Below are 25,548 nucleotides of genomic sequence, written 5' to 3'. Positions count from 1 at the left end.
TGAGAAGTGTGCGAACGGACGACATGAAGAATCGCCTTCGCGCCAAACTAGAATCGTCTTAGCATAAATCAAAGTAATCCAGACGATCTGGATCTGCATAATTAGATCTGGACCACCCTGCATAGACCCTTTTTGAAAAAGAAAAAAAACCCTGCAATGATTATAACGTAATGAATTTGTTTTATTTTTATAATTTGTCGAGTTATTTATATGTATCATATGTCACTATTTATTTCATAATTACCATTTTATTAACTTTATTCCGTAAATGATTATGTAGCTGCCCGCTGGAATTCTGATCTTCCGCCGCTTTAAACGACGCGCTCGACTCACGAGAACGCGCTTTGCGCTGTGCCAGGAGCGCTCCCGTTTTGTGCCGCGTGCTCGTGTGTAATGCGCGCTACCCACGGTGCTTGTCTTGTGAAGATGGCTACGGAGCTGTGGAACCGAGTGGAGATCGTACGTCCTTGTACCATATCGACGATAAACTTCAGTTTTAGCAAGGGCACAGGTACGTGGAAGTGTGTGCGCTGACGTTTTTAATTACAGGGGATTCGCTAAAAGCGGACTTGACCGATCGCGGAGTTGAGTGAGGCGGCCACGTGCGTTTTGCAGTGTACACGTTTTGTGAACACGCTGGATGATTTCTAATGTGTACCCCGGAAGGCTGTTGGTTACTTTGTTTGAATGATTTTTTACTTGACTGTTTTTAGCTGAGAACAAAAGTCTGTTAAAGTGGCACTGGGAAGAAGTAAACACGAACAGCTTCGCCATGCGGTGAGAAAAGCCAGCTGATGTACGGTGGCCGACGAGCGCCAAGAGGCGGCGCGCACATCGTAGGACCCCGCGGTTAGAACAGAGAACAGAAGTAGCAGAGTTTGTTTAAAAAATAAGTTAAAGCCTATTGAACCGACGTACATATAACGGGAGCAACTTTTGTTATTTTAACCACAAAACAGAACCCAATAAGAAACTCGCACGTCCGTATGCAAGGAGTAGAAAAAGATGGAAACGCATGGCGAATTGTTAGGACGATTTGCTAGATTTTTAATGTTTGATTCCAGATACTTTTTACATTTACTTATTAAAGCCGAGTTACAGCATTTATGATACAGTTGGTTCCATTTCTTTTGGTTTTACAACTGGAGCCCAGGCAGGTGAAGTGACTTGCTCCGAGTCACACAGTGTCAGTAGTGGGATTTGACCCCCACAATATTAGGATTTGAAGTCCAAAGCCTGAACAACTCTACGCCACACTGCCTACTTTTAAAAAAGGTTATAATTAACAAATTGATTAATCCATAAGTAGGCATTTTATCACAAGTGAGGTATATACCATAGCATTTAAAAGACCTTTTTGTGTTTGGATAGAAATTAGTACTACCCAAAACATATTAAATTGATTTAAAATTTCGGCCACGACATTACAAGTGATGTTACTGCTTGAAATGCCTGACTTTTTTAAATTTATTTTTCACATATGACTGCTAAGCCCCATTTTCAGCAGCCATTACTCCAGTGTCCTAATGGACATTTTTTAATGCTAATTGGTTATTAGAGAAACCTTTGCATTTGCACCATTAATCCCTTGTTCTGTTTAATTAAGCAAATAAATTGGCTTTCCTTGGATTGGCAGGGTATTGGCATTTGTAAAGTGCTGTTCTTGTTTCCAAAATGAAACTGCTTTCTCAAGAAGCATGCCAGTCTGATGTTGGTTTGCTTACCTAAGGCAATTCCATGCGACAGATTGGCATGCACATGAAGCTAAGCAGGTTCGAACCTCACTTGGATGGGCAATCGTATAGAAAAAACTGAGGTTGCTTCTGGAAGAGGTGCTGGCAAGGCCAGCAGGGGGCGCTTACCCTGTGGTCTGTGTGAGGATCCCCAATGCCCCAGTGGAGTGACCGGGGAGGACACTGTTCTGTAAAAGTGGTGTTGTCTTTCAGATGGGAGATAAAACCGAGGACCTGACTCTTTTTGGTCATAAAAGCTCCTTGGGCCCCCTTTGTAAAGAGTAGGGGTATCCTGATGTCCAGGCTAAATTGCCCACCACAGCTACAGTCGTGGCCAGAAAATTAGAGAATGCCCGAAGTGTTGGTTTTCACAAAGTTTGCTGCTTCACTGTTTTTAGATCTTTTTGTCAGATGTTTCTATGGGATACTGAAGTAGAATTACAAACATTTCAGAAGTTTCAAAGACTTTTATTGACAATGACCTGAAGTTGATACGCAGAGCCATTTTTGCAGTGTTGACCCTTCATTCTTTTTCAAGACCTCTGCATTTCGCCCTGGCAGGCTGTCTGTCAATCAACTTCTGGGCCCAATCCTGACTGATGGCAGGCCATTCTTACATAATCTTAATTCGTGGGTTTTTGTTTGTCCACCCACCTCTTGAGGATTGACCACAAGTTCTCCGTGGGAGTCGTGTAGCAACCACGTGTTCCATCACCTTAGCCAAATAAGGGAGATCAGAGAGAGGCCTGTAACTGGACAGAGAAGGCTAGTCGAATTGAACTCTTTATTGTATTTCATTGGGTGACCAAGGGGGCAATTACTTTTTCACATCTGTGATGTCAAACTTTTTTTCCCCTTCAGTAAATCAAGTGATTGTTTAAAACCTGCATGTTATATTTACTCAGGTTGTCTCTTGTATTTTTACTAAGTTTGTTTGGATGTCACAAACAACTAAGTATTACAAATTGGTAAAAAATGAAGGGAATCCAGAAGAGGGCAGATACTTTTTTTTTTTTTTTTTCACGGCACTGTAGATGGCTTTACAAGAGGATTTTGAATTCACTTTTTTTTATTGTTGTTTTTCATTCTCTGTAGGTAAGTGCGTAAAGGGCCTTCTCCGTCACTGTCATAACGTCTTGGATTTGCTGAGGAGCAAAGCCTTCAAACTGGAAGTTTCAGTCTTGCACGGAATTCTGTATTCATACAACCATCGGCTTCACCATCATAAGCCCTTTAAAGCCATGAAACAGGTAAGAAAAAAAAAATCACATTTAGAATTCAGAAAGAATTGGAGTCATTTTTGACATCTGGCACGTTTCAGCTGGATTGTGGAATATTAATATATCAGTTAGGTCCAAAATAAAATTAATAGATAGACAGAACTTAATTTGTCCCCATGGGACTCTTTAAATAAATAAATAGATAAATAAATAACTACTAGAAGACGCCCGCTGTAGCATACAGCGGTGTAAGAATAAGAACAGAAAACGGCGGGAAAGGAATTCCTAAATCAAGAAGAAAGAAATACTTCTTGAAAGACGCAGTTGTGAATAGGTGTTTTGATGGAGACGACAGATAATATATCGAAAGATCTAACCCTAGAAACCGATGCCAATGGTCGAGAGAGTACCTTCCTGTGGCAGGCTACAGAAAAGACTCCCAGGCGCACACATGGCTAAAGTAAAAGATCACATGGTCAGGCTAGATAGAGGGCGTTGATGTGACACTAGGGAATCCATTCCCAGATTCCCAGATATTTTTCCTGAAACTGCTGTAATTCCCGGGAAACCAGGAACGGCCAAGCTCGCATATATAGCATGTAAAACTCGATCAAGAAATAACAAGAGTTATAGTTGAAAATAATTAAGTGGCATGGGTTTTTGGCCCACGGTGTAGTGTGTTGCTGATTTAATTCAGTCAACAACAGACCAGCAGCAGTCGTCAGTCTCCCGGCTCCCACTAAGACTGAGCACAGTGGACTGGGAGGAGTCTGCACTCTGCAGCTCACGAATGCCGGGACGGAGCAGACTTCATAGACGTCTGTCGGACAACAGCTTTGAACAGCAACTTGATTGTAATGCATCAGTCTGTTGCATCCACATTATCTGTGCCAAGAAACTTAGCATCACAGAATGATGACAAGAAACTGGATGCATCAGTAAAAGCTGAAATGGCGGTGTTTCACAGCAATGGCAAGCGCGGGCGTTGTTTAGAACAAGTGTATCAGTGTCTGATGACTGTGCCACCTACTTGACTGGAGGCAGAGAGTGCTTTCTCTGCGGCACGCTGGACACGTGGTACTTTCTACACTCTTATTACCACAACTACCTAGATACATGTACTTGTAGTGCATCCGGAAAGTATTCACAGCGCATCACTTTTTCCACATTTTGTTATGTTCCAGCCTTATTCCAAAATGGATTAAATTTAATTTTTTTTCCTCAGAATTCTACACACAACACCCCATAATGACAACGTGAAAAAAAGTTTACTTGAGGTTTTTGCAAATTTATTAAAAATAAAAAAACTGAGAAATCCCATGTCCATACGTATTCACAGTCTTTGCTCAATACTTTGTCGATGCACTTTGGCAGCAATTCCAGCCTCAAGTCTTTTTGAATCTGATGCCACAAGCTTGGCACACCTATCCTTGGCCAGTTTCGCCCATTCCTCTTTGCAACACCTCTCAAGCTCCATCAGGTTGGATGGGAAGCTTCGGTGCATAGCCATTTTAAGATCTCTCCAGAGATGTTCAATCAGAATCTGGGCCACTCAAGGACATTCACAGAGTTGTCCTGAAGCCACTCCTTTGATATCTTGGCTGTGTGCTTAGGGTCGTTGTCCTGCTGAAAGATGAACCGTCGCCCCAGTCTGAGGTCAAGAGCGCTCTGGAGCAGGTTTTCATCCAGGATGTCTCTGTACATTGCTGCAGTCATCTTTCCCTTTATCCTGACTAGTCTCCCAGTTCCTGTTGTTGCCACCACCATGCTTCACTGTAGGGATGGTATTGGCCTGGTGATGAGCGGTGCCTGGTTTCCTCCAAACGTGACGCCTGGCATTCACACCAAAGAGTTCAATCTTTGTCTCATCAGACCAGAGAATTTTGTTTCTTATGGTTTGAGGGTCCTTCAGGCGCCTTTTGTCAAACTCCAGGCGGGCTGCCATGTGCCTTTTACTAAGGAGTGGCTTCCGTCTGGCCACTGTACCATACAGACCTGATTGGTGGATTGCTGCAGAGATGGTTGTTCTTCTGGAAGGTTCTCCTCTCTCCACAGAGGACCTCTGGAGCTCTGACAGAGTGACCATCGGGTTCTTGGTCTCCTCCCTGACTAAGGCCCTTCTCCTCCAATCGCTCAGTTTAGATGGCCAGCCAGCTCTAGGAAGAGTCCTGGTGGTTTCGAACTTCTTCCACTTAAGGATGATGGAGGCCACTGTGCTCATTGGAACCTTCAAAGCAGCAGAAATGTTTCTGTAACCTTCCCCAGATTTGTGCCTCGAGACAATCCTGTGTCGGAGGTCTACAGACAATTCCTTTGACTTCATGCTTGGTTTGTGCTCTGACATGAACTGTCAACTGTGGGACCTTCTATAGACCGGTGTGTGCCTTTTCAAATCATGTCCAATCAACAGAATTGACCAAAGGTGGACTCCAATTAAACATCTCAAGGACGATCAGGGGAAACAGGAGGCACCTGAGCTCAGTTTGGAGCTTCATGGCAAAGGCTGTGAATACTTGTGTACATGTGCTTTCTCAGTTTAATTATTTTTAGTAAATTTACAAAAATCTCAAACGTTTTTCACGTTGTCATTATGGGGTGTTGTGTGTAGAATTCTGAGGAAAAAAATTAATTTAATCCATTTTGGAATAAGGCTGTAGCAGAACAAAATGTGGAAAAAGTGATGCACTGGGAATACTTTCTGGATGCACTGTATATGACAGCATGAACTGCTTGTAGATAAGGTTAGTCTTTTATTGGTGTCAACATATTGCAGTAGTTTTATTAAAAATAAGTGTCAGCCGTTCTAAAACCATTCACATGTGAGATGCCCGTGCACTTTGTCATACAATACAATACAGTTTTTATTTTTGTATAGCCCAAAATCACACAAGAAGTGCCGCAATGGGCTTTAACAGGCCCTGCCTCTTGACAGCCCCCCAGCCTTGACTCTCTGAGAAGATAAGGAAAAACTCCCAAAAAACCTTGTAGGGAAAAATGGAAGAAACCTTGGGAAAGGCAGTTCAAAGAGAGACCCCTTTCCAGGTAGGTTGGCCGTGCATTGGGTGTCAAAAAGAAGGGGATCAATACAATACAATACACAGAACAGAACAAATCCTCAATACAGCATAAAAATATAAATTTTAGAAGTATGGAGACAGAATTTAACAGTAGATGATATCACATAATAAGATTTGCATATTTTTAGAATCCTGGAGACCTCATCCATCAAGCTGCCATTCCACGGCTGAAACAGTGCTGGGCCAGCCAATCCGATGAAAGGACCCCTCTCTTCCATGATTCCTGTGATCCTCCATCAGGGATGACTTTACCTTAGGCAGGAAAAACAACTTGGCAGGTGGGCCGTGAAACCAGTTGCCACATTTGAGTACCAAGAACAGAAACAGAATAGGTGAGGGTTAGTATTCAATTATAACAATCGTGTTACATATGTTTTAGTGCTAATGACTAACAACAGAGATGCAGTCTGTACAGTTAATCAGCACCTCTAGTCAGGATATGCTAAACTGAAGTGGCGAGTCTTCAGCCGGGATTTAAAGGCTGAGACCGAAGGGGCATCTCTTATGGAAGCAGGAAGACCACCCCACAGTTTAGGGGCCCTGTAACTAAAAGCTCGACCTCCCACTGTTATTTTATTAATCCTAGGAATCATAAACAGACCGGCATCTTGAGATCTTAATGTGCGCTCAGTTTATTTAGAAAGCGCCTTAATTTCCTAACATTTTTAAGATGGAAGAAATATGTTTTGGACAACTTTGTAATATGTGCGATTTAAATGACATGCTAGAGTCAAAGATAACTCCTAGATTGCGGGCTGATTCAGTAAAATTAATTGGGATTCCAACTGAGTTAAATGACGACAAAATATTGCTGTGATCAGCGTCATTCCCTCCAACAATTAACATCTCTGTTTTATCTGTATTTAAAGACAAGTAGTTCTCATTCATCCATTCCTTTAATTCACTAACACAACTAATTAAAGACAACATCGGAGAAACTTCATTTGATTTAAATGAAAGGTATAACTGGGCGTCATCTGCATACGAGTGAAAATTAACATTGTTTCCTAATGAGAGATCCTAGTGGAAGCATGTAAAGTGAAAACAGTGACAGTCCAAGTACTGAGTCCGGCGGGACACCATATTGAACTTCTGTGTATAATGATGGAGTACTGTCAGCACATTTCTGTACATATTGGAATCGATTTGATAAATAAGAACTGAACCAAGCGAGCACGGGGCCTGTAAGCCCAACATCGTTTTCTAGCCTGTGCAGTAAAATAGAATGGTCAATGGTGTCAAATGCTGCACTTAAGTCCAACAACATAATTACAGTGGAGTTTCCTTCATCAGAGGATATCAGAATGTCATTTACAACCCGTGTTAGTGCCGTTTCTGTACTATGACCAGTGCGAAAGCCAGACTGGAATTTCTCAAATAAATTGTAATGCGTAAGGTGTGACTGAAGCTGACTGGCGACTACTTTTTCTAGTATTTTAGAGAGAAATGGTAAATTTGAAATAGGCCTATAATTATTTAGTATGTGTGGGTCTAGGTCTGACTTTTTAAGTAAAGGTTTAATGACTGACACTTTTAGTGCATCAGGTACGTGCCATGCAGTAATGAACTATTGATAACGGTTAGAATAGGCTGCAAGAACATCCATTGCACTTTTTACTAGTTTTGTTGGCACTGGATCTAGGGAACAAGTAGTGGGCTTCATTTTAGAAATTAAAGTTAAGACTTCCTGCTCAATTACAGGATTAAAATTATTAAAGTGCTGAATGCAATGTGCGACAGGGTCTGCTAAGCTAGTATTTGGTTTGTACTGTGATGCAGAGATCTGGGATCTTATATTTTTAATTTTCTCATTGAAGAAGTTCATAAAGTCTGTACTGCTAATATCTGTTGGTATTTTGCACTGTTGATCTGAATTGCCATTTGTTAATTTAGCCACTGCTCTAAACAGTACCCGAGGATTTTTATTATTGCTATCTATTAATGTAGAATAGTATTCTGAGCGAGCTTTAAAGAGGGCTTTTTTATATTTATTAACACTCTGTCCATGCAATTTGAAAGACATGTAGCTTTGTTGTTCTCCATCTGCGCTCCAGTTTTCGACACTCTAATTTAAAATTATTAAGTATTTTCATTAAACCAGGGAGAGTTTCTATGTGCTTTGATCACTTTTGTTTTAAGGGGAGCCACTGTGTCCAGAGCATCTCTCAAGGTCACATTATAATGTGATATTAGCTGATCTAAATTGTATTCCACGTTTACATTTGATGTTAACTGATCTAAATGGTTTTCCACAATTACACTCGACATACTCAAGGTATCTATAAATTTTGAAGCAGAATTACAATCTAGATGTCGCGCTTTCTTTGTTTTAATCTGTGAGTGCGTTTGTAAAGGCAGGACTAAATCAAATGTAATTAAGTAGTGATCGGAAATAGCTTTGTTTAATAACAACAACAACATTTATTTATATAGCACATTTCATACAAACAGTAGCTCAAAGTGCTTTACATAATAAAGAATAGAAAAATAAAAGACACAATAAGAAAACAAAATAAATCAACATTAATTAACATCGAATAAGAGTAAGGTCCAATGGCCAGGGGGGACAGAAAAAACAAAAAACTCCAGACGGCTGGAGAAAAAAATAAAATCTGTAGAGATTCCAGACCATGAGACCGCCCAGTAATGGAGTAATATTTAAATTTTGAATTTCAACTTTGTGAGTTATAATTAAATCTAATGTGTGGTTATGATTATGAGTTGGACCTTTGACAATCTGACAAAATCTTACTGAATTTAACAAATAAGTAAAACATTTGCTAAAAGTGTCAGTTTCCACATCAATGTGTACATTAAAATCCCCCATCAGTACTATGTGATCATAATTTATAGCCAAATCAGACAGAAGGTTGCTAAATTCAGTCATGAACAATGAATATGGCCCTGGTGGTCTGTAGACTAGCACTATAATTGTGTTGGAATCTGTTTTAATATTTAAAATGAATGCCTCAAAGGATGTAAAGTTGCCTAAATTTTTAGACGTGATTTGCATTTTGTTACAATGAATTATTCCAAGGCCTCCTCCTCGACCAGAATCTCTAGACTTATGAAGGAACGAGTATCCATCTGGTGACGCTCAGCTAGGGAACAGTGTCACATTTACTAAGCCAGGTTTCAGTAAGAAGACACGGATCAGATTTTGTACTTAATATAATATCATTTACCAAAACAGCTTTAGTGCCAAGAGAGCGAATGTTCAATAAACAGCATTTAAAACTGCATGGTTCTTTCTGAACTGCTGATATATTTTTTGTTTTAATTTGAATTAAATTTCTATTACAGATGCCCCTGGTGGAGGTCTGGTTTTATCCCTTGGTCTAATTATACACCTTATTTTTGGTTATCAATTAATTTATGGTTTGTATCAAGACTAAATTTACTGGATGCCCCACAACAGGGATTATGGGTAACAGCTTCAGGAAAATAACAGGTGGGATAAACAACAGCCTGTGATTTAAGATCACATGACTGCGGCCTGGATGGTGCTCTAATCAGTCAACCAGGCAGTTTTGCTGCCATATTTTGGGATAATACATAAGATCCCTTCCAGTTAGGATGAAGACCATCTCTTCTGAAAAATCCAGGCCTTTCCCAAAAATCATCCCAATTGTTCACAAATGCTATGCTTTTATTTGCACACCAGGTTTCTAGCCAGCAGTGAAAGGAATGCAATCTGCTATAAATCACATCCCTCTATATAATCTTGGTAAGGGACCAGATACAATTAAATTCCGACATTTTGTTTTAGCTTTGGTGCATAGAGAGATGAAGTTCCGCTTTAATACCTCAGATTGCTGTAAATAAATATCATTAGTGCCGACATGCAGCAATAAGGTAGATACTTCATCGTCGGCAACACGGTCCAATGCGGCCTCTATGCCAGAAATCTTGGCCCCTGAGGCACTTAACATTAACTGCTGGTTTAACATAGTTTGGAATTCTAACATTCCGCACTATGGAATCGCCAATTATGAGCACTTTATTATTCTCAGTTTCCACAAGCGCGCTGCAGAGAGCTGAGATTCTGTTCTGGGTCCGAATTGGTGACCTGGGTGCTGGGGACTAAATTTTGGATTCTTAGACCCCGTCTTACTGTTACCCACTCGCCCTGTGGCTGAATTGGTGCTGCTGATTTCGGCCGCTCACTGACTACAGTGGGACCTGGAGAGACTGAAGCCGAATCAGATGTAGCCGAATTGTCTAAACAAACCGAGTCGATCCAATTTTCGGTTTGCCTAATCGCTATCAGATTCCTAACGCGGTCCTCCAATTCGCGTATTTTCTTGACCAACTCTAAATTAACTAAACATTTTGGCAGGTGAAGCTATCTGCACTGTCGGCGTAAAACCTGAGCTGTACATACTGCAGGACACACAACATATAAACGTGCCCTCGATGGGCAGAGAGCAGATAGAACTTACATTAAATGTTGAAGTCATCTTTGCCGTTTTTATAGGTGCTTTGGCGCTTTCCGTGTTCAGCTGAATCACTAAGCCGGCTTTAAGTTTCCACCACCCACTGAGCGATCGACTTTAATTTCTCACTGCCGGTTATTTCTACTGGTCAGCTTCCGGCTTTACATCAGGTGAACTTGCGAAGGGCTACATGCCTGTGGGAGACGCTGCTGCTCTGTGCTTCACGCTCGCTGATCCGCTCTGTGCTTCACGCTCGCTGATCCGCTCTGTGCTTCACGCTCGCTGATCCGCTCTGTGCTTCACGCTCGCTGATCCGCTCTGTGCTTCACGCTCGCTGATCCGCTCTGTGCTTCACGCTCGCTGATCCTTGGGTTCCCGGGAATTCATGCGGGATTCTCGAATTCCCGGGAATGGATAAACCCATCTGGGAATGGATTCCCTATGTGACACCAATGGGGTCATGAGAGAGGAGCGGGGAACACGGTAGTCCGAAGGAGGAATAAGAATCGAGAAAAGTGGCGTGGGGGTGTATGGGTGACCACAGGCAGCGTGGGGAAGAGTTTGGAAGAGGAGGAATAGGAATCGAGAAATGCCGAGTGGGCTCCGTGTGGGGGGGACCGGGTTTCAAGAGGAAGCAGGACGAACCAGAAGAGAAATATATATAAGAGACACACACACACACACACACACCAGAATGACTAAAAAGCAAGAAAATTACAAAGGAAGAAAACTTCTCTCAGTCCCAGTCCCATTGAAGTGCTATGGAGGCGTATTGCTGTTGGTTATAAAGGACACCCCAGTCGTGTTTCTTGGCAAACTTCTGCTGAATGATTCACTGGCTGAAAGTCCTCAGAGTTGGTGTGGCACAGAGAGGATGAATAGCATTGTTCATAATAGCACACAGTTTTGTCTTCCTTCTCTCCTCCTCTTGTAGCTCCAGGGGGTCCAGAAGTACATCCCATAACTGAGCCTACCCTTTTAATTAGTTTGTTGATTTGGTGGGCCTCTCTCAAGATGGTGTCACCAGCCCAGCACACCACACTGGCCACCACAGAGCTGTAGAAAATGTGAAGGATGTCACTTCCCACATGTTTTGTCTTGGTTGAGTTCTCTATTCCTCGACTTCCCCCTTTGTATTATTAATGTGTAGCCTTTTGTCAGAAGGCCTCAGATCTGACAGACTTAAAACTATTTCTGAGGTATTGTACTTTATAATTTCTCCCCACCTGCCCTTCTACATTTATAACCTCAGGTAGTTAGGTGTAGTAAAAGACAAGCAGGAGTTAAGTTACAGTTAAAATAATGTATTATTGATGATATTCATAAATAACAATAAGCAAAGTACAAGTAAATATTGGCAACCATACATCCTGATAAATGGTGAGGTGTAGTTTCAGGTGGCACACAGACTTGTTAGTTACTTAAAATGTCTCCAGTTAACGCATCATTTGTGCTCCGCTTTCCTCAGAACAGGCTGCATGCCTGTCTCAATATGGCTGCCGAGCTGAGCTCTTCATTGTGTTGTCCTTTTCAGTTCATGGTGTGTGAGATGCTCCTTTATGAGTTGATGAGAGAGTGAGGTAAAACAAGCAAATTTATAGATTCTCCGTCCACACCCTACAGCCAATAGGATGTCATGGTACTCGAAGGCTTCTGATACAAGCCAATTCAAACAGCCATACTTCAGACCAATGGGGCACAGAATATTTTTACACCTGCCACCAAACCCGTTTGTTAAGGTGAAGCTTGCCAGCTGGGCAGTCTGGCGTTCCTGTGGGGGTTGACTGAGAGGGTCCTGCAGAGAATCACTGGCCAAACTGGTTTGAGGCACTTCCTCCAATCCTGTCGTAAAATTCACTATCCTGACTTAGTTTTTGTGAACATAAATGCTTCTAACTAATGAAATTCTGATACCACATTGTTTTACCTAACTTACAAATAAAGACATACAAAATATTTATCAACTTGTATGCATCACAAGGAAAAAGAGCCTGCTCTGCCCGATCTTCTATATTTCCTCTATGTTCCAAGACCAGCCCAACCTCTTATGGATGAGGACCCCCAAGTTTTGGTAGGAGTGGACCACCTCTATATCCACTCCTTGAAAATTTACCAAACAAAGAGGTGCAGCAGAAAAAGCAGTTCTTTGGTTTTGCTGATGTTAAGCTGCAAACAATTCTCAAAGAGTTCCCCCCAACTCCTCTCCTCTCTGTCTCTCATCCCCCTTATCAACACCCCCCATAAGTGCAGAATCATCTGAGAATTTCTGCAAGTGACCTGAGCTGCTGCTATATTTCTAGTCTGAGGTGTACAGAGTGAAGAAAGAGTAAAGCAGGCAGGTCTGTTCCTTGTGGTGGTCCAGTGTTGCTCATACAGTCCTTGAGTCTCACAGATAGTGGTCTGCCCCACCTATAATCCATCATCCAGGACACCACAGGCTCATCCACCTGCACATCTTCAAGTTTACCCCTTAATAGGTATGGCTGAATGGTACTTAAGATGCTGGAGAAATCAGTAAACATTTTCATGGCACTGCCAGCTTTGTCCGTCCTTGTGCAGCAGATCAATAACTGCATCCTCCTCTCCAATCTTTGTCTAATAAGCAAACTGCAGTGGGTCCAGGTGGTCTACCAATAACGGACTTGTATAGTCCAGGACCAGCCTCTCAAAGGTCTTCATGATGTGAGACTTAAGTGCCACTGGTCTGTAGCCTTGAGGTTCTTTGGAACAGGAAGAATGTAGGATGTTTTCCACAACACCGACACTTTCTGGAGCCTTGGGGACACACTGAACTGGTGACAGAAGACACCACAAAGTTGGTCAGCAGAGGGCTTAAGAACTCGAGGGCAGAGTCCCTCTAGTCCCTCAGCTTGTCCTGTGTGTACCTTCCTCAGTCGTCTCCTTACTTGATCATCAGTTAGATAGATAGATACTTTATTAATCCCAAGGGGACATTCACATAATCCAGCAGCAGTACACTGATACAAAGAAACAATATTAAATTAAATAGTAATAAAAATGAAAACAATTCAAATAAAATTAATGTTAGCATTTACTCCCCCGGGTGGAATTGAAGAGTCGCATAGTGTGGGGGAGGAACGATCTCCTCAGTCTGTCAGTGGAGCAGGACAGTGACAAAAGTCTGTCACTGAAGCTACTCCTCTGTCTGGAGATGACACTGTTCAGTGGATGCAGTGGATTCTTCATGATTGACAGGAGTTTGCTTAATGCCCGTCGCTCTGCCACAGATGTTAAACTGTCCAACTTTACTCCTACAATAGAGCCTGCCTTCTTAACAAGTTTGTCCAGGCGTGAGGCGTCTTTCATCTTTATGCTGCCACCCCAGCACACCACCGTAGAAGAGGGCACTCGCCACAACCGTCTGGTAGAACATCTGCAGCATCTTACTGCAGATGTTGAAGGATGCCAACCTTCTCAGAAAGTATAGTCTGCTCTGACCTTTCTTACATAGAGCATCAGTATTGGCAGTCCAGTCCAATTTGTCATCCAGCTGCACTCCCAGATATTTATAGGTCTGCACCCTCTGCACACAGTCACCTCTGATGATCACAGGGTCCATGAGGGGCCTAGGCCTCCTAAAATCCACCACCAGCTCCTTGGTCTTGCTGGTGTTAAGGTGTAAGTGGTTTGAGTCGCACCATTTAACAAAGTCTTTGATTAACTTTCTGTACTCCTCCTCCTGCCCACTCCTGATGCAGCCCACAATAGCAGTGTCATCAGCAACTTTTGCACGTGGCAGGACTCGAGTCATATTGGAAGTCTGATGTATATAGATTGAACAGGAACGGAGAAAGTACAGTCCCCTGCGGCGCCCCTGTATTGCTGCACACAATGTCAGACCTGCAGTTCCCAAGACGCACATATTGAGGTCTGTCTGTAAGATAGTCCACAATCCATGCCACCAGGTGTGAGTCTACTCCCATCTCAGTCAGCTTGTCTCTAAGGAGCAGAGGTTGGATGGTGTTGAAGGCGCTAGAGAAGTCCAAAACATAATTCTTACAGCACCACTGCCTCTGTCCAGGTGGGAGAGGGATCGGTGAAGCATATAGATGATGGCATCCTCCCCTCCCACCTTCTCCTGGTATGCGAACTGCAGAGGGTCGAGGGCATGACGGACCTGTGGCCTCAGGTGGTGAAGCAGCAGCCGCTCCATGGTCTTCATCAGATGTGACGTCAGAGCAACAGGCCGGGAAGTCATTCAGCTCACTAGGACCTTTGGGACAGGGGTGATACAAGATGTTTTCCAAAGCCTTGGGACTCTCCCCTGTTCCAGGCTCAGGTTGAAGATGCGCTGTAGAGGACTCCCCAGTTCCAACGCACAGGCCTTCAGCAATGTGGCGATACACCATCTGGACCCGCTGCTTTGCTGGCACAAAGTCTTTTCAGCTCTCTGCTCACATGGGCTGCTGTAATTGTGGGTGGGGATGTCTCACCTATGCTGGTATCAGCAGAAGGATGGTTGGAGGATGCAGTACTCTGAGGTGAGAGTGGGTTAGGGTGATCAAACCTACTAAAGAAGTTGTTCATCTGGTTTGCTCTCCCCACGCTCTCTCATGGTGGCACCCCACTTCGAGCTGCAGCCAGTGATAATCTTCATCCCATCCCACACTTCCTTCATGCTGTTGTTCTGCAACTTCTGCTCCAGCTTTCTCCTGTACTGCTCTTTCGCCGCCCTGAGCTGGACTCGGAGTTCCTTCTGCACGCACTTGAGCTCATACTGATCACCACCTTTAAAAGCCCTTTTCTTCTGGTTGAAAAGGCACTTGATGTCACTTGTAACCCATGGCTTGTTGTTAGCATAGCAGCCTACTGTTCTTACTGGAACTACAATGTCCATCCAGAAGTTGATGTAATCAGTTGTGCAGTCAACAGCCTCTTCAATGTTCTCACTATGTGACCCAAGCAGGATATCCCAGTCTGTAGTTCCAAAGCAGTCTCTCAGAGCCTGCTCTGCCTCAGTGTTATGGACACTCCATACTGATGGTCAGAGGTGGACTCCTCACTGGGCATTCCAGTTGATGTTTTAGGGATGATGTGGACATTGGAAGAAGGTGGCAGTGAGCGGGAAAATCCATTAAATGACAGGACAAGTGCAAGACAGGAAAAGTATTGTACTATACCACAGACAGATAGATATAAACAAATTAGCCTGTCGTCTTTGGATGTTTGTGCTGATTTTTAATTTTCTTCATCACTCTCCAGGTAGATCAATGTCTAAAACGTGTGTATGATATGAAACTGGAAGCCATCCTTCAAGATCTTAAGGACATGTGTCCCACGATACTCCCAAAGTAAGATTTTAATGTTAAAAGTTTTCTGATTGTCTTACATGCACGTTCTAGTGTGCAGGTATGTCATTTATCTTTTTGGATAGTTAACCAATGTCTGTAGTACTAGGATGTTGTACCATGTTGGCCATTATGGATGTAGTTAGAAGTCGAGCAAAATGACACCTCTTATTGGCAAACTGAAAAGATTCCAATACGCAAACGTTCGGGGCAACTCGGGTACGTCTCGCCTGAAGAAGGGCACCGAGTTGCCTTGAAAGCTTGCATATTATAATCTTTTTAAAGATTAAAAACAGATCTCCCTAATCTTTTCTCAATACAGTAGTTAAGTTTTTTTTTAAAAATACTGATTGTAGCTGTGGTAGACGGTTGCACTTAATGTGTCTGAATGAGGTTCAAGATACTGTTTCAGTTTATTTATTTAATTTTTCTCTCAACTTAAACTGAATGCATTTTTTTAAGCAAGCACCCCAGTAATTTTGTCTGAAAAAGTACAAATCACTTGGGACAAAGACACGTTGTACCTTGATTTCCTTCTCTGCTCTACAGTTTAAAATTACAAATCCAACAATTCAAACATGACAAAGTGCACATTACAGACTTTCATTTAATAATAATAATAATACATTTTATTTATACAAGGTGCCTTTGTGAAAACTCAAGGACACCGAACAAGCAATAAATAAATAAATATAAAACACAATTATAAACAACTAAAATCATCAGAAGATATTTGAAACCAAACATAACCACTGTAAGCATAAAGAAAAAGCCATTTTAAACAGATGCGTTTTAAGTTCACATTTGAAAGATGAATATGATTTGATATTTCTAAGCTCGGCAGGTAATGAATTCCAGAGCTTGGGAGCAGAGCATTCAGCCGCTCTGGTGGTTAGATGGGCGAGAGGGACGGTCAGATGGAGAGAGGAAGAGGATCTAAGGTTACGAGAAGGCAACATGAAGAAGGTCAGACAGATATGGAGGGGCGAGGTTATGAATGGTCTTAAATGTTAATAACAGAATCTGAAAATCAGTTTGAAACTTAATTGGGAGCTAATGTAGCTGCTGCAAGACCGGAGTAATATGGTAAATAGATGAGATTTGAGTAATGATGCATGCTGCAGAATTCTGGACTAACTGAAGCTTATGGAGAGATTTATTAGGGAGACCAAGGAGGAGTGAATTGCAGTAGTCCAGCCGAGAAGTGACAAGACTGTGAACAAGAATGGCAGTAGTATGAGGAGTGAGGGAGGGACGGATGTGGTTAATATTACGTAAGTGGAAGTAAGCAGACCGGGTGATGTTATTAATGTGACATTGGAAAGATAGAGTACTGTCGAGGATGACACCCAGACTCTTGACCTGAGATGACGGGGAAACAACAGAGTTATCAATAATAAGAGAAAGATTATTGGTTTTGGATAATGATGATTTTTGAACCAATGAGGAGAACCTCAGTTTTGTCATTGTTTAATTTAAGAAAATTTGAGGAGAACCAGGATTTAATTTCAGCAATGCAGTCAATAAGCGAAGGTGGTGGAAAAGAGGAGGTGGGTTTACCAGCAAGGCAGAGCTGGGTGTCATCAGCGTAACAGTGAAAATTAATGATATATTTACGAAAAATATTGCCAAGTGGAAGAAGGTAAATAATAAAAAAAAGAAGAGGCCCCAGGACAGAGCCTGAAGTTACAGCGGTGGGTTGGTAAGTGAAGGTTTTAAGCTGTATGAACGGAGTGTGGCCTGAGAGGTAGGATCTAAACCAATCATGTGGAATGTGGGTAATGCCAATCAAAGATAATCTATTAAGGAGAGTGGTATGACAAATAGTATCAAAGGCCGCACTCGGATCAAGGAGGATGAGAATCGTGATTAGACCAGAATCAGCAGCCATAAGAAGGTCATTGGTAATTTTAACAAGTGCCGTTTTTTGCTGTACTATGAAGGGGGCGAAAACCAGACTGGAACTTTTCATATAGATTATTATGAGAAGTGGACATGAAGTTGGATAGCTACTATTTTTTCAAGAATTTTGGAGATAAAGGGCAAGTTAGAGATAGGGCTAAATTATTGAAGTTAGTAGGATCAACACCAGGTTTTTTTCAATATTGGGGTTATAGCAGCAGTTTTGAGAGATAAAGGAATAATACCAGTAGTAAGAGAAGAGTGAATGATGGCAGAAATGAGAGGGGGGGACAGGCTTTAACCAGAACTGTAAGCAGGGGGTCCAGCTGACAAGTAGATAACTTAGATTTGCAGATAAGATCTGAGATTTCAGAGGAAGTGGGAAGCTGGAAAGAAGAAAAAGAGAGAATAAGCGAGTGTAGCTCAGAAGAAATACAGAGAGGATCTGGACCAAGGTGCTGATGTATTTAATGTTGGTTTGCACACATTTCAGTTACACTACACTTTCTTTACATGGTCTCTCCAACCCCATACCATGCCCCCCCAAGAGGGCTCAAAGATGGAATTGCTGCCAAAGGAGCTTCTACAAAGTCCTGAATGAAGGGACCATTAATGAGAAATTTCAGTTTTGGATGTTTTATAAATTTGCAAATCTTTCATGTTCACTTGGTCATTATGGGTTATTAAGTGCATATTGATAGGCAAGAATGGCAAATTAAATGAATGGGATCAGCATGTTTTATGAATCTGTTATATATTTGATTTGTGAATACTTTTAAAATGACCAGGCATTATTCTGCTAAGTCCTTTTTTTATTTTTATTTTTGTCTTTCTAGATCCACGCCTAAGGGGAGTGTACATGAAGTGCCAAGCCAGCCGATGTTGGAGTGGTTTTTACTTAAAATACTGGGAAGCTGTAAGCTTTTGCTTTGTGCTATGGACAGTTGCAGCAAGGCGTTTCAGTATCCTTTGTCAAGCTGGAGGAATTTCATGTTTTAACTTGTTCCATCCTTGGCAGTGCCAAGGCGGACATCTAACATACAGCCCTTGGAATTGGGTTTGTTGTGATCCACTCTGACTTTGTACAAAGCAGAAAATGAGACCAATCTCGAGTGGACGTGTTGTGCAAATTCAATGACAACATTGGCACAAACGCCCTCTTCCGGGCAATAGAGCCGTGTAGCTTTACAAGCCCAACTGCATCATGGAAGTTTTTGAATGAATTCAGGAGTTCTTATAAAGGTAAATGTATGACAGCTGCCTATAAAAAGTATTCACCTCCTGCAAATTTTCACATTTTGTTGTTGCCCAAAATTGAATGGGGGGATTTGATTTGCCTTTTCTGACCCTGATTAACCGAAAGACTCTTTAATGTCAAAGTGATAACCGATCTGTGCAAAGTGATCTAAACTAATTACAAATATAAACACAAAAGAATGGATCCCATAGGTATCCATCACCTTCAAGTCAGTATTTAATGGATGGCGGCCCTGGGTCTGTGGGCTCAGGTCTGCCATTTATCTCCATTCTTCTTGGCTCTGTCAGGTGTCATGATGACTGTGAGTGAACATCTTTTGCCGAGTCCAGCTGTAAATTCTCCATTGGATTGACGTATGAACTCTAACTTGGCCACACCAGAGCACTCGTGGTGTTGTTTTGAAGCTGTTGTAGCTTTGGCTTTATGCTTGGGCACATTGTGCTGCTGGAAAACAAGTTTCCTCCCAAGGTTCAGGTTTTTTGTAGACTGTTTTCCTCCTGGTTTTCTCCAAATTTTGCTGCATGTACAAGCTCTGCAATGCCTGCTGAAGAAAACAACCCTACAGTCCGATGCCGCCCCCACCATGCTTCAAGGATGGGAAGGTATGTTTTTAATTATCAGCTTTGTTCAAACATAGTATTTAGTCTGGTGGCCAAAAAGATCATTGTTGGTCTCATCGGATCATTGAACCTTCTCCCACTGACTTCAGAGTCTCCCACATGCCTTCTGCCGAGTTGTCCTGTTTGCCAGTCTCCCATGAAGCAGTGACTGGTAAGGTACTTGGGCACAGTAGTTGTCTGCATAGTCTCTCCAATGTGATCCACTTGTGAGTTCTCACAGGTGTCTCTGTGTCCTCACTCACTCATTATCTTCAGTTTTGTTTGTGGATGGCATGCTCTTTGCAGTTTTCCAGCTCTGCCATACCTCTTTCCCTGTCTTCAGAGTTACTGAATCCAGTTATATCAATCATGCAGTTTTCTTGTCTCTTTCCATTGACTTGTGCTTTTCATGGAGTTGTTTGGTTTGTTCTTTAGTGTACATTGTGTAGGTTAGTCCACCATATTCACTCACCACAAGCTGGACTATACATGTAGAGGTGCATTTATGTGACAGTCAGCTGAAACCCCAGACAGGTGGTCTCCATTGAACTAATTCTGAAAGTTCTCAGATCAATTGGCTGCATCATAGATGATTTAGGGGCTCCATTGATGAATACATAGGCAATTATTTTGTGTTTTAAAAAGGGTGGTACTTATCTGATTAGATACCTTTTAATGATTTGTGGGGATGTTGAAGTGGTGAATTGGTTATTAATTGGTGATTTCAAATTATCCTGAAACTTTAGGTAAGAAATAACAGGAGCATAACGTGGCATTTCAAGTGAATGTTAAAGTGTAAGCAGAGTCGGGTGGAGTGTACTAGAGTGTGGTGGTGCAACAGTAATTTATACATGATATGTATCTGAATTTATTTGTAGTGTGTACTGGGTTGTGGTGTGTGTGTGTATATATATATATATATATATATATATATATATATATATATATATATATATATATATATATATATATATATATATATATATATATATATATATATATATATATATATATATATATATATATATATATACTGTATATATATGTATATATATATATATACTGTATATATATGTATATATATATATACACACACACACACTCTCCTAAAAGGATTATTAGGAACACCTGTTCAATTTCTCATGAATGCAATTATCTAATCAACCAATCACATGGCAGTTGCTTCAATGCATTTAGGGGTGTGGTCCTGGTCAAGACAATCTCCTGAACTCCAAACTGAATGTCAGAATGGCAAAGAAAGGGGATTTAAGCAATTGTGAGCGTGGCATGGTTGTTGGTGCCAGACGGGCCGGTCTGAGTATTTCACAATCTGCTCAGTTACTGGGATTTCCACGCACAGCCATTTCTAGGGTTTACAAAGAATGGTGTGAAAAGGGAAAAACATCCAGTATGCGGCAGTCCTGTGGGCGAAAATGTCTTGTTGATGCTAGAGGTCAGAGGAGAATGGGCCGACTGATTCAAGCTGATAGAAGAGCAACTTTGACTGAAATAACCACTCGTTACAACCGAGGTATGCAGCAAAGCATTTGTGAAGCCACAACACGCACAACCTTGAGGCGGATGGGCTACAACAGCAGAAGACCCCACCGGGTACCACTCATCTCCACTACAAATAGGAAAAAGAGGCTACAATTTGCACGAGCTCACCAAAATTGGACAGTTGAAGACTGTAAAAATGTTGCCTGGTCTGATGAGTCTCGATTTCTGTTGAGACATTCAAATAGTAGAGTCAGAATTTGGTGTAAACAGAATGAGAACATGGATCCATCATGCCTTGTTACCACTGTGCAGGCTGCTGGTGGTGGTGTAATGGTGTGGGGGATGTTTTCTTGGCACACTTTAGGCCCCTTAGTGCCAATTGGGCATCATTTATATGCCATGGGCTACCTGAGCATTGTTTCTGACCATGTCCATCCCTTCATGACCACCATGTACCCATCCTCTGATGGCTACTTCCAGCAGGATAATGCACCATGTCACAAAGCTCGAATCATTTCAAATTGGTTTCTTGAACATCACAATGAGTTCACTGTACTAAAATGGCCCCCACAGTCACCAGATCTCAACCCAATAGAGCATCTTTGGGATGTGGTGGAACGGGAGCTTCGTGCCCTGGATGTGCATCCCACAAATCTCCATCAACTGCAAGATGCTATCCTATCAATATGGGCCAACATTTGTAAAGAATTCTTTCAGCACCTTGTTGAATCAATGCCACGTAGAATTAAGGCAGTTCTGAAGGCGAAAGGGGGTCAAACACCGTATTAGTATGGCGTTCCTAATAATCCTTTAGGTGAGTGTGTGTGTGTGTGTGTGTGTATGTATATATTTATATTTATTAAAAAAACACTGCCACGGGCAGAATCAAAATAGGTTCTTTCAGCCATCATTTCCAGCTTCTCTCTGTCGGGTGTTTGAGGCTCCGTCTCGTGGTGAACGCCATCCTTCTGCTGATGCTCACTTTTAAGGTGTCTGGAGTGGAAGGGTGTGGTCAACTTGGGGTGCAGTAGGTGGAGCTAGGCCTAGTTGGTCTTTTTTGTCTAAACTAGTGTGGAGGAAATCAAGACCCCATCAACAACGGCGCCTGCTTTCATCCCAAAAAGGTACTGCTTAATTTAACCTAGGCGCACATGGAGATGTACAGTGGAGGAAATAATTATTTGACCCCTCTCTGATTTTGTAAGTTTGTCCAATGACAAAGAAATGAAAAGTCTCAGAACAGTATCATTTCAATGGTAGGTTTATTTCAACAGTGGCAGATTGCACATCAGAAGGAAAATCGAAAAAATAACTTTAAATAAAAGATAGAAATTGATTTGCATTTCATTGAGGGAAATAAGTTTTTGACCCCCTACCAACCATTAAGAGTTCTGGCTCCCACAGAGTGGTTAGACACTTCTACTCAATTAGTCACCCTCATTAAGGACACCTGTCTTAACTAGTCACCTGTATAAAAGACACCTGTCCACAGAATCAATCAATCAAGCAGACTCCACACTCTACAACATGGGAAAGACCAAAGAGCTGTCCAAGGATGTCAGAGACAAAATTGTAGACCTGCACAAGGCTGGAATGGGCTACAAAACCATTAGCAAGAAGCTGGGAGAGAAGGTGACAACTGTTGGTGGGATTGTTGAAAATGGAAGGAGCACAAAATGACCATCAATCGACCTCGCTCTGGGGCTCCACGCAAGATCTCACCTCGTGGGGTGTCAATGGTTCTGAGAAAGGTGAAAAAGAATCCTAGAACCACACGGGAGGAGTTAATTAATGACCTCAAATTAGCAGGGACCACAGTCACCAAGAAAACCATTGGAAACACATTACACGCAATGGATTAAAATCCTGCAGGGCTCAAGGTCCCCTGCTCAAGAAGGCACATGTGCAGGCCCGTCTGGTTTGCCAATGAACACCTGAATGATTCAGAGAGTGACTGGGAGAAGGTGCTGTGGTCTGATGAGACCAAAATAGAGCTCTTTGGCATTAACTCAACTCGCTGTGTTTGGAGGAAGAAAAATGCTGCCTATGACCCCAAAACACCGTCCCCACCGTCAAGCATGGGGGTGGAAACATTTTGCTTTGGGGGTGTTTTTCTGCTAAGGGCACAGGACAACTTAATCGCATTAACGGGAAAATGGACGGAGCCATGTATCGTGAAATCCTGAGCGACAATCTCCTTCCCTCTGCCAGGAAACTGAAAATGGGTCGTGGATGGGTGTTCCAGCACGACAATGACCCAAAACATACAGCAAAGGCAACAAAGGAGTGGCTCAAGAAGAAGCACATTAAGGTCATGGAGTGGCCTAGTCAGTCTCCGGACCTTAATCCAATAGAAAACCTATGGAGGGAGCTCAAGCTCAGAGTAGCACAGAGACAGCCTCGAAACCTTAGGGATTTAGAGATGATCTGCAAAGAGGAGTGGACCAACATTCCTCCTAAAATGTGCATAAACTTGGTCATCAATTACAAGAAACGCGTTTGACCTCTGTGCTTGCAAACAAGGGTTTTTCCACTAAGTATTAAGTCTTTTTTTGTTAGAGGGTTCAAAAACTTATTTCCCTCAATGAAATGCAAATCAATCTTTTTTATTTAAAGTTATTTTTTCGATTTTCCTTTTGATGTGCAATCTGCCACTGTTGAAATAAACCTACCATTGAAATGATACTGTTCTGAGACTTTTCATTTCTTTGTCATTGGACAAACTTACAAAATCAGTGAGGGGTCAAATAATTATTTCCTCCACTGTATTTATATTATATAACATGTAAAATTTTACCTAAAATGCAGTCTCCACTTTGTATTGATTATATTGATGTCTTTTGTCTTTATTTTTCTGATTGAATGAACATCGTTAAAAAATAATGCCATGTTTTATATTGTTGTAATTAATTGCAATGTACTGTGTTCACTTTGACATTAAAGAGTCTTTTTCTGTTGATCAGTGTCAAAACAAAAATCAACCCACTGTGACTCAATGTTGTATAACAATATAAGATGAAAGCTTGCAAGAGGTGAATACTTTATATAGGCAGCATTCACTGACAAAAGTATCTTGATGCAGTTGGATTTGTAAATCTACACGGTTCTAAGTGCCCAAGTCGGGTTTTGCGCCAACATTGTCATTGAATTTGCACAAATAGTCCACTCGAGTTTGGGTGAATACTTTTTTTTTGTCACACTGTAATGGAAAGAAGAGTCATTTCTTTCAGGTGTTGATCTTTATAAGTGAATTAATTGCCACCCATGACCGTATGTGCCAATGCCAGTTCCTTGACTCATTGTGTAGACTGTCCGTGCAGTTCATCCGATGGGAGGAGTACATTGTCTTGAATGTGGTTGTTATTGGAATGTTAAGCAGGCTATGGTGAGTACCTCTTTTTTGTGATTTCCATTAAATACTGTTCAGTACAAAGTATTTAAAGGAACCTCTGCAACAAGCAGGATGGAAATGGAACTGCTGCCTTTGTGTTTGCCCCACCGGTGTCTGGAAGGTTGGAAGTTCAAATCCCATTACTGCCAGAAGGAATCCTACTCTTTTGGACCCTTGAGCAAGTCCCTTAACTTGGAAATTACCCCAGGGGTGCAGCAGTTTGGTTGACTGTGCACTCTGACCCCCCGAAAAGGTCTCACAAAAAGACAATTTCACTTCAAGGGTTAACAAAATCTATCAAATCAAGAAACCATTAAGTAATGCAGTTGAACTACAGGATTTGTTAATCCTCTAAAGTATCACCAAATACTTAAAGCTAATGGCAGTACAGAAGAAGTGTCAGGTGGATGTGTGAGTTTATCCCCTGAGGTAACTGTCAGCCTTGGTGCCCTTCCTCGTACCACACTATGACCTCATGCTTAAAAGATCCCGTGTATCAGATCTCCATGTTTCATTCTCCACACCTGAGGGGTTTTTAAATCCATCTTCTCCGCACAAGCGCCCACTTAATGTTTGCAGGAGAGGTGTGTGAGGCTGGGCTTGACATTTTGCCACCAGATTGGGCAGTTTTCTAGATCATCAAATTTCACTTCTGGGTCTGAGCACTCATCCATTACTCCGTGATGTTCCCTTTGCAGCCATCTGTGTTTCAGTGTGGCATCAGTGTATGTGTAAACACTGCAGTAATCAAATGGGTAAGAGTGCCAGTCTCATCTGACACCTGACAGGTGTACCTACCTGTATGATTATCTCAGTTACATACTGTACTCGCTGGCCCCATGTAGCAATAAAACAAAAAAAAAATAAAATTCAAGTTATTAAAAAAAAAAAGTAATACTTTTGTATTGAGAAGAATTTATATTGATTGCTTTCATATCGGAGGGCCTCTTGATATACGATATTTTTGGTTTTGCTATCGGGGCGAGAATGTAGCTGTGATCTCAAAAATGTAAAAAGTTGGCAAGGTATCTTCAGTAGGTAGGTATGCTCCAACGTCCAACTTTGACACTGTATCTGATCATGTTCAACTCTGACGGGTGAGCGGCCCCCGTGTGGGGAGAAA

The 25,548-nt window shown here is 41.9% G+C and overlaps 1 protein-coding gene across 1 annotated transcript in view; it reads left to right on the top strand.

The window, feature by feature from the left end:
• Positions 1 to 333: 333 nt before the first annotated feature.
• Positions 334 to 25,548, top strand: part of nepro (nucleolus and neural progenitor protein) — a 44,764-nt gene continuing 19,549 nt past the window's right edge. Inside the window, exons 1-5 of the mRNA XM_039745938.1 lie at positions 334 to 511; positions 2,829 to 2,983; positions 15,690 to 15,778; positions 18,514 to 18,639; positions 24,342 to 24,419. Of these exons, the coding sequence (XP_039601872.1) occupies positions 394 to 511; positions 2,829 to 2,983; positions 15,690 to 15,778; positions 18,514 to 18,639; positions 24,342 to 24,419 (566 nt within the window). The 5' untranslated portion in view covers positions 334 to 393. The remainder of the gene's footprint in view (positions 512 to 2,828; positions 2,984 to 15,689; positions 15,779 to 18,513; positions 18,640 to 24,341; positions 24,420 to 25,548) is intronic.

Source organism: Polypterus senegalus, chromosome 2 (genome assembly GCF_016835505.1).
Source record: "Polypterus senegalus isolate Bchr_013 chromosome 2, ASM1683550v1, whole genome shotgun sequence".
In the NCBI taxonomy this organism is placed as follows: Eukaryota; Metazoa; Chordata; class Cladistia; order Polypteriformes; family Polypteridae; genus Polypterus; species Polypterus senegalus.
This window is presented reverse-complemented; position numbering and strand designations above follow the sequence as displayed.